Below are 10,816 nucleotides of genomic sequence, written 5' to 3'. Positions count from 1 at the left end.
TCATACAATGATTGTACGTGCCATCCATCTATTTATACAGTCGAACCCCGTTGGCTCGAACTTCCAGGGACCGGCGAAAATACCTCGGGACATTTGAGCCAAGCGAGAATGATTACCTTCAGTTGATAGAAATTGGTCCTTCATATCCAGTTTAACCCAAAGAGGAATTCGAGCCAACGGAGTTCATCTGCATTTATTTATATATATATAACATGTTTATCTGTACACTTGATCTTGGTAATTGTCATATATTCTGGAAAGTATTACATATCATTCGTTTCAAGTATGAATATCTATCAATATAATTATTTAATACAAATTGTTTTTAAGTAAGCTGCATGCATTCGGACATATCTAACATTGCCGCTATTTAGCATTAGCGTATCCAGATGGTATTTTTGTAACACATGTAGACGCGATGAGTCTCGCATACACGCTATTTCGCGCGATCTCTGCATTATCAGCTAACGATCTCTGTGTCTAGGATGTGTCTGACGATTTCTCTGTCTGTATGGCGACCTGACTAACGATCTCTATATCTGTAGTTAGTTTTCTCTTTATTAGTCCGATACCTTCTCGGTCTGTTCACGAGTTTTCTCTAGCGATCGCTTAGCATTTCCGATTCTCTCTGACTGTCGATATGCTAGCTACTAGTATCTGCTGTACCTGCTTGGTGTCTTCGGTCGTTGGCGTCAACTCCTCGCGGTATGTATATCAGTGTGGACATACCACGTGGTTTATGACGTCACATTTAGTTATAACGTGAAGTAAAATACCGCTCGACTCAAAAAGGATTATAGCTGTAAGTGTGTTATTTTTATATCAATTTTTATAAAACCTAGCGGAGGCTTAGCGGAAAAATGTACACTACACCCGGTTACTAAGCGGCATGTTGAGTAATTTATAGTTTTTTCAAAAATCGTGGGCAAATGCTGAGAATGGACAAAATATTGTTTGTTATGACGAGAAGCAAATTACGTTTCTGGTCCAAAAAGTTATTTATATATATATTCACCATGTTTGCCTTGCAACGGAAGTCTCGGAATGCATATTCTATCCTCAGGATATATACATACCTACAAATAAGGCATACAGTATATAGAAATATCAAATGTGTATTTTGTTATGACGAAAAGCAAAACCTATTTGGTTATGACGAAAAGCAGTTTTTAGGAACAATTGCCGACCTCTCTCCATCTTGCAATGAGCCCACTTTGAACCTGTTTTGCAATGAGTATCGGTTATGTTTTACAGCAATTAAAAGACATATACATATATGACAACTACATGTCACTGCTAAGTATGTCACTCAATTTATTGATCAGAAAACTTCATGATTCCAACAACACGTTGCATGTTCTTCATAAGCTTGTCTGGTATTTTTTGACAAAATGTAGTTTATGTGTCGTCAGTAGGTTAGAAGTGCAACTTGATTAAATGCATATTGATAGATATATGTTAAAGTGGATACATAGTGATAAACTTTGATGTCGAACAACTGAAGCAAAACCATGTTTATCGGCACAATAAAGAGGGTCAATGATTTAATCAAACAAAATGTTTTCTTTTTTCAGAATAATGCGGCCACCCCTTGCCGTGGGGAAGCGCTGCAGGCGAGCAAAGAAAAAACAAGGGGGAGGACGTAATTTCGTTTCATGCAAACATTAAATGAGAAAAAATGTTTCATGGCAAACAGGCGGATTTAGAATGCAAAGTACTGATTCAGGAACCAACTTTTGCCTGGTAAGTGGACTTTTTCTTTAAATTTTGAAAAATGTATGCGTCCAGTATGTGGCGAAAAACATATTTTTCGATCGACATCTTAGTTAGGTATCATTACTTTAAAGATAAAAAGGTTATTGAAAAGATTGTGGCTTAGGAGGCAATGTTTACAAATAAACGTGTTGATTTTATCCACAAGTTTTCGTATTTTCTCTGCAAATATGGCATATCGATGCATGTTGTAACTGTGCTTGCATGTATATATTCCTATTTTTCAAAACTTGGTTATTGCTCGGTTATACACGTTTCCTGGCCGATTCTTTGTTCCTTAACCCCCATTTTGTTTATTGCAAGCACATTATTCACATTTTGGTGAAATGTAAACAAACTTCTGGACAATTGTTAAGCCTTGAGAGGATACGTTTTTAGTTCTGAGAATCGCTAATGATCACCTAATTGAATTAGTATAATTTAAAATCCTTTCATCAGTAAAAAACAAGTATGTAAAAATGGTACCTATTTCTTTTTTTATTGGATATAAGCTTTTCTCGTATTGGAGGATTGGAAAAAGTGCAATTTTACGCATGATTTCAGTTAAAATAAAGAACAAAAACCATAAATCCAATACATGTTAATTATTTCAAGATTTTTTTAGAGAGATTAGGAATATTTTTTCAACATGCAATAGCCTTTCAAAATATCATTGGGTCACCTGGCAAACCAGCTACTTGTGCACAGAATACCTCAGCATATTCCGGGATGTTGGTTTAACTAATGTAATATAGTTGGGGAATATTCTTTATATTGCTGACGTCATCAGCTCAGAAGCAAGATAGGATAATCTAAAACAAACTTGACACAGTCATAATCCAAGTTCATTATTCTGCATAAATGTATATCATGTGAGACAGGTACTCCTTTGGCCCTTGTCCTATGTGAACATGGAAAGAAAGTCATGCATGCCATAACTAAACTAGTCTTATCAAAATCACATGTATATAAACGCTTTTCCATTTTCAATTGTGAGTTCCTTTGCCAAGGTTTTGCTTCTTATGAATGAAACAGGAAGATAACAAGTACACTATTATACATGTAGTTTATTGCACATTTAAACATGTTAATCTAAGCACAGAAGTTATAATATCTTGAGACTTAACAAAAATGCATAATCGTACATTTATAATATTTGATCAAATTTTCATACAAGGCCCAACTTGGAGTAAAAGGCATTTTTTGCTTAAATCATAATTATATGAGATACATTATTTCTAATAGACATAACTTTATGGCACCACTTTATGCATAATTGTTCAAAGCATTTAATGCATACAAGTTGAGTAAATAAATATATTTCACTTTTAGATGTGTTAATTTTACATAGCATGAGACTTGCCTGACCAAACTGAATTTTAATACACTGTTTAATGATAGCAAAAACACACACATGTTGTGATAAGTAATTGGCCATTCTTTTTCTATAAAACAAGAAAATAATATTTTATTTATGGGTATTTTTTTTTAATCTGTTTTTGTTTTTTTTAACCATTGTACCGTGCCATATTAATATAAAGCAATAGTTCTATTTAATTATTTTTAAAGAGACACTTTTTGTTTTCTTTTAAAACAAAAGAATGCTGTTCAATTCACTGCTCAACTGGCGTGTAAGCAGGTGCCAGGAAGGTTTTGGGTACAAGTCCATATTTGCCATTGTGTTCCCCAATCCACCATGACTTCTCGTCAAACTGGCGGCTTATAATGTAGATCATATCTCCCTTCTTGAAACTCAGCTCACTTCCTGTCTCACTGCTGCAGTCCCATTTTCCAAAGTATATATTCTCGAAGTCTTCTCGTGGATCGCAGATGATGTTCACATTGATTTTGGTTTTCACTGTGGGAGGTGGGGGGAGAGGCATGTTTCGGATATGCCTGACTTTTCCATCTTGCCTACCTGGTATGACAGGCGGTGCTTCTTCTGTTTTGCTTATTGCTTCGTCATAAATCTCGTCCTGTATTGGTTCCACTGGTGTATTCGGCACTTTGTGTGGACTTTTAGGTGAGGGTGGAGGTGGAACTGAGGGAGGCATAGGGGGTGGGGCCCGAAGAGTGCTAAGTGGTGGGGGACGTGGTGGTTCTGGACCTCTCTCTGACTCCTCCGTGAGGGGTGGGGGTGGGGGCATGATGGCAACATCCTCTACATAATCCTCTTCTGGTCCCGCCACAGGCCCTGTCATAGTCACTGATGGGGGTGGGGGTGGGGGCAGTGACTGGACTGGGGTTCGGGGAAGGGGCTGGTCTGCACCAACCTCTTCATAAATGTCCTCCTCTGTAATAATATATAGCAATAATAATACAGAAGTTTGCTCTGGTTTAAAAATATACACGGTTAAAAAGTATGCATGATTAGCTACCATGTTTTCATAAAAAAAAATCTAAAAAATAGATGATGTTAAACTCTATATCAATTTCTATGTCTACAATGCCGAACCTATCAACCCCCATATCTACAATACTTGACCTATCAACCCCCATGTCTACAATACTTTACCTATCAACCCCCATGTTTGACCTATCAACCGCCATGTCTACAATACTTTACCTATCAACCCACATGTTTCACCTATCAACCCCCATGTATACACTACTGTACCTATCAACTCATATGCCTACAATACTTTACCTATCAACTCATATCCACCACTGCCAACAAACTGTTCCACGGAATCAAAGTCCTCCTTGTTTTTCGCAATGAACTGAAACCAAAACATTTCAACTGAATGGCAACTATATATTTATGCATATCACATTAAATGTGTCATAGTACATCTTAAAGGTAAGTGGCTTTTTTAAGTTTGGAAATAATAAGAAGGCAGATAGATCATAAAACAAGAGCACCTAAACTTTATCAAGGCTTGTGGCTTTTTTCTTAGATTATAACTCATTAATTATTGAAATATGTGTGTTTTCTCTTGGATTTTTGTTTGAAGATCTTGAATCAGTTTTTAAGTTATGGCCAATGTTTAAGGTTTTCAATACTAACATGAAAAACAAGACTAAGGTTATCATAATATTTCAACTTCTTTTAAAAGTAAAAACAAGACCTGTCATAGTATGTGACAAATACCCCCGAATGTGACATTGACCTATGAACAAGGTCAGTACATGAAAAATTGATCTTGCCTTTATGTGTCAAATACATATGGCAAGTTATTTTAAATTGCCTCTAAACATAAAAAATACCACCCATACTTGACAACCTACACTGTTATGTCCTTATAAGCAGCATTCCATTTTGAATAAACACCTAAGTGTGACCTTGACCTTAGAGGTAGGGATACGGGTCTTGCACGCAACATGTTGTCTTGGTATGTGGAACACATGTGGCAAGTTTTTTTTAAAATCTGTCCATACTAGGGAAAGTTGCAGCCCAGACACGACAACCTATACTCTATGTCCTTATATGCAGCACTCCATTGTGAATAAACACTAAGTGTGACCTTGACCTTAGAGGTAGGGACACGGGTCTTGCACGCGACACATGGTCTTGGTATGTGGAACACATGTGGCAAGTTATTTTAAAATCTGTCCATACAAGGGAAAGTTGCAGCCCAGACACGACAACCTATACTCTATGTCCTTATATACAGCACTCCATTGTGAATAAACACTAAGTGTGACCTTGACCTTAGAGGAAGGGGCACTGGTCTTGCACATGACACGTGGTCTTGGTATGTGGAACACATGTGGCAAGTTATTTTAAAATCTGTCCATACAAGGGAAAGTTACAGCCCGGACACGACAACCTATACTCTATGTCCTTATGTACAGCAATCCATTGTGAATAAACACTAAGTGTGACCTTGACCTTAGAGGAAGGGGCACTGGTCTTGCACGCGACACGTCGTCTTGGTATGTGGAACACATGTGGCAAGTTATTTTAAAATTTATTCATACAAGGGAAAGTTACAGCCTGGACACGAGTTATTGAGCCGGACACATGGACGGACGGATGGTGCGATTTTAATATGCTCACCTTCGGGGGCATAAAAAAGAAGAAGCTAAAAGTAATTACTAAGGTAGCTTTAAAATCAATGAATACTGGTAATTGATTCTACTGAACACAGGGCAAACAAGTAGTCCCACCTGATAAACCCTTTTGGTGTCATCGTCGCTGTAGATCTCGAAACATAACTCCTTCTGGTTCTTCTTTGTGGTAATGTCCGGGGCATTCCGAAACTTGTAACCTGGTTATTGAAAATGAAAACATGAAGTATTGTCATTTACTCTTGAAATAAAAATTTAAATGAATGAATATGCTGTTATGAATGTGATGTTATTTACAATAATACACTGTATAATTTGACTTACCACAATGGTTGTAAACGGAAATCATTTTAGAACAATCTCTTATAAAACGTTTAAAAATAATAACTTCAAACTATTTTGAATGGTATGAATAGTAACACATAATATAATAAATATGTTTTGTTCCTTATATAATACTAATTCCATACTGCATTCACCCAAATCCATAGTACCATATCAAACATTTAAATCAAAATTAGTAGTATGCTAGGCCAGCTAAGCCTAAATACAATGTAGCTGAGTGGGGCAGCCTTTTTCCAGCACCCTGATGCCCTTTTACTACAATTTGCTGTGCTCTTCTATTTGACAAAGTCAATTTTCATAAATAAGTTTAAAAATGATAAATATACATAATTTGACACTAAAGTAAAGATAACAGCTATTAGGTAGGTACTATTCATAAGTATTAAAAGCAGTTACAACACAAACACATCATTGGCCCTTGAAAATTAGCCCATTAAGGCTCATTTAATGTGCATCAAAAGTGCCCTTTCTGACCTAGCATCCTGCCCTGTTTAATTGCTGGCTGGAGCACATTGAGAAATCAGTACCTTCAAGCTTGAATGATCCACATTGTTTCTTGTCCTTCTGTTTCTCATAGTAGTAGAATACTCCCTTGTGTATCACACAGAAACGCTGCTGTAACTTCGGGCCCAGCAGACCTACAATAAGAAACGTGAATAGTTTTCACTGTGTACAAACATGTTAATGTAATAAAATAAATTATTTTATCATAAAGCATGCGCTTTCTATTGTTATATATACTCTAGCATTTTTTTTATTTTATTTTCAATTAAGCAATATAATTCATAACTTTAAAGAAGTAATTCCAATCATGTATATTGGGATAGAAACATGCATTAGAAAATGGTGTTTTAAACTATATCGTTTTTTTTTTCAATTTATACGAATTGATGAAATTATATGATTAACAATACAGATTTTTGTAAGTGAAACATTATTGTATAAACATAACAGAATTACCGGCTCCCTTCCTCTGTTTCTTGTCCAAGAGGCCAGCAAACAGTGGATCCTTAATGTCACTTGCTGCTATCAGGCTGACACCAGCTGGGAGATACATTATAATTGTTATGCAATTGTGATAAAGATATTAACATTTATAAATTGGTAACAATGATTGACTAGATCATAAACATTTTTAAGGAATATCACAAAATTTTTACAACTGAAAGTGCCAAATGATTGAGTATGCCCTTTTTTAGCATTGTACATACATGTATAATTTATAGCATTTTACATATTTTATGGTACTAGTAATTTAAATTTAAGTGAAATATTTACCATCTATATAGTTTGCAGTGTCTTCACTCTCATCTGATTTATTACTGCCACCGGTCATTGATGATTCATCAGCCACTGAAAAATATATTTGCATTGGTTCTTAAAAAAAATATTGTTAACAGCAATTTACCTCTGAAATAATTTACAACCAGAATGCTGCAAAGTGACTGCCAACACCGTTCTGTTTTATTTTTGTAATCTGTTAAACAAGGACAATTAAAGTTATGGGACTTGCTTCACATTGTTGGTTTTGTCTCGGGCAACATTTATATCAAGTTTCATTTGAATAATACACTGGATGTTCCTACCAGTCCTGTAAGTAGAGACCTTACCCAACTGGGCTACATGTAAGAATACACAATATGCCTGTCTTCTCAATGATGTGCCTACCAGATGATGAATGATGCCTCAATATTTTGACAAACTAGTGAGACCACCACCTGGATAAAAGACTGGACATCTATAATATTCTGTGAATTTCATACCTGAAACATCCCCTAATACAGAGTCTCAGAGACAAGACTTGTTTCAGAGGGAGTAACATTAAAAGATTGTCTCAATCCACAGAGTGATCAACCCCCGCAGTGGTAACAGTGAACACATGATCAGCCATTCTGAAACTCACACTGTACACACCTGATAGTGAGTCCTGCCCCTTGGTGGGGGCCAACTGTGGGTGTTCCTCATACAGGTAGGTCAGTCTCTCAAGGATCTGCTGCCGGTGTTCCTGACTCTTCTTCCCCAGCTTCTCCTTCTTCAACGTCTCGTTGAGGAACTTCTCCACATCTGCAATGAAGACAGATACATTTTTCTTTTATTCAACAGAGACCTTCATCTACACAAACAGTTCAAACAGCTAAATTTATGCTAAGTTCTTTGGTTTTGGAATCATAATATGTTGCTATTGATTTATCCCAGTTTGCAATTTAGTTATTCCAGAGAAACCTCGCAATTCACTAGAGTAAATATAAACACTGAACATTTTAGAATTGCCGTTCATTTCTGTAAATTAAAACTCTTACATCTCTTATTCTGTATTATAACTTTTGTCCATAGACCCAAAATTGCAATACACAGCCAATATCTTTTTGAGGATGAGAATTATATACTTGGTCATTGGCTATATTTTGTAGAACAACTTGACTTAAAAAGGTCAAAAAATTAAGTATTATTGACAAAAGTTTGTTGATAAGGAGATTCAAACCTACGATAAAAGGTCCATTGTGGTTAGTAATGTCACGGACCTATAAACCAGGTATTGTGCTTAAATAATTAGCATATAAATAAAAAATTATTATCAGCATTTTGTCGATTTCACATCTCGCTTTATTATGAATCCGGGTCAACTCGGCCCAATTACCTTTTCGGCCTGGTCTTTTTCGGCCCAGTTACCATTTTGGCCTGGTCCATTTCGGCCTACTTTTATTTTTTATTATTATTATACATGCTATTCTTATTTATAGAATGAGTTAATAATAAATAATATCCAAATTATGAATAGTAATTTCTACCCTGGTATAGTAGATGGCTCCATGTTGTTTAGAATATTAACAGACATGCTATTTCTACAAGAGACAAAATTGACTCAAAAAGAAAGAGAAATACGATGTTTCAAACAATTATTTCATTACTAATATACTGTACTCTTTAATCAACCACATTGCATAAAAGGATAAAATACATAAAACATATGGGTGATATCAAGTCCACCACGATACAAAATGTTACTATGCTCAGCTCGAGAATAGGCATATTAGGCTCTCTCTGAATTCACTTTTACTCCAGGCATAGTCGACAGACAAACGCCAGATATCCACTTGTCTTTGATGTGTTGTTTTATACATGTACTATTATTTTAAGTACATATACTGAACACTAATATTGACTTCATTTCGTTAATATTTATTAGGTGTAACATGCAATTTTTGCGTCCCTGGCTCTTGTATTTTGAGATGTTGCGGCACTAATATTTGAAGTGACATTCTGTCCATGACACGTGACAATACATAATCGTTTATGACCATGCAATTAAAGTAGCACTGTACTAAAAGTAGCTTAGCAACAATCTTGTTCATGAACAGATCAGAACAGAGAGTTTATTAGACTTATACATTTGTACATCGTCACAAGTTCTGTGATGCCATCGCTGGCTCCAGTCAAAGTAGGCCGAAAAGGACTAGGTCGATTTGGACCAGGCCGAAAAGGTAATTGGGCAGAGTTGACCCGACACCCTTTATTATGAATGCAGCAAGCTAAGTTAAATTCTGAACAGTTCTAAATAAGAATGCAGTTGTTGTTGATGTTTAAGTAATAGCCTTAGTTCATTTTCAATGAAATATTTCTCCAGAAAAATGTCGTTTTATTTGTTAAACATCAGTTTCTTATTACCGGTACGTTATAATTAATGAATGTCAAAACAGTGTAAAAACTTTTCAAAGTTATAGTCAGGTGGTTACCAGTCACTATCATCAAAGTGAAATTAATAAACAAAAGTATTTTACCTGCCAAAATGTTCTTGACGTTTTCGTGAAAAGTAGTCATGGTGCAGTCAGCACAAAGGTTCTAGAGAAGAGCTACAAAATTCATTATCTCTTCCTTGTTTTGTTCTTCCTCGTTAACTTCCGGGTTGTACTGTATACATGTACTGTACTGTAAAGTGTAAACCGCACATTCGAATTTCTGGTCAGATATCACCTTAAAGCCCCTTTTATAAGCATAACATTTTAATCTCTAGTCATTAGAATTAAAACCCAAATATTATTTTTTTATAAAACAACTGACATTTCGAGAAGTACATGTTTATCAATTAGTTTCAGTCAGAGCTATACGGGTACAGGGTGATACAGCCTACAGGACACCAGTGGATTTCACGTGAAATCCACTCAAAACGTGAAATCCACTCAGAACTCATTTATTTTAATTAATATTTTTTTTATTGTATACATATTGAAAAGTGCCTCATAAAGGGTTTATATTTCAAATTTTATTGAAATTGGTCAAAAAATGAAGAAGTTAGAGCAATTTTATTCCAATATTATTACAATAAAAACTAATTATTAATTAAAATAACTGAGTTATGAGTGGATTTCACTTCTCGAAAACTTGATTTCAACTCGATTTCCGATCTATTTTCGAAAAATTGCTTTTACTTCTTCATTTTTTGACCAATTTCAATTAAATTTGAAATATAAACCCTTTAAGAGGCACTGTCCAATATGTATACAAAAAAGAAAAAGAACTATTGATTGAAATAAATGAGTTATGAGTGGATTTCACTTCTCGAAATCTGGATTTCACCTCGATTTCCGATCTATTTTCGAAAAAAATCGAAAAATTGCTCTAGCTTCAATTTTTGACCAATTTCAATAAAATTTGAAAATATAAACCCTTTATGAGGCACTTTTCAATATGTATACAATAAAAAAAATAT

At 35.2% G+C, this 10,816-nt stretch overlaps 1 protein-coding gene across 1 annotated transcript; it reads right to left on the bottom strand.

Moving 5' to 3' along the window:
- Positions 1-2,803: 2,803 nt before the first annotated feature.
- On the bottom strand, positions 2,804-10,047 carry LOC128215585 (src kinase-associated phosphoprotein 2-like). The gene is made up of 8 exons (XM_052922294.1): positions 9,888-10,047; positions 8,023-8,172; positions 7,387-7,461; positions 7,069-7,152; positions 6,636-6,746; positions 5,863-5,963; positions 4,400-4,472; positions 2,804-4,045 (listed from the first exon to the last, which is right to left on the bottom strand). The coding sequence occupies exons 1-8, from the start codon at positions 9,925-9,927 to the stop codon at positions 3,366-3,368; spliced, it is 1,314 nt and encodes a 437-aa protein (XP_052778254.1). The 5' UTR covers positions 9,928-10,047; the 3' UTR covers positions 2,804-3,365.
- Between the last annotated feature and the right edge of the window lie 769 nt (positions 10,048-10,816).

Source organism: Mya arenaria, chromosome 13 (genome assembly GCF_026914265.1).
Source record: "Mya arenaria isolate MELC-2E11 chromosome 13, ASM2691426v1".
NCBI classification, from domain to species: domain Eukaryota; kingdom Metazoa; phylum Mollusca; class Bivalvia; order Myida; family Myidae; genus Mya; species Mya arenaria.
Note: the sequence above shows the minus strand (reverse complement) of the source record. Positions and strands in the feature narration are given on the sequence as shown.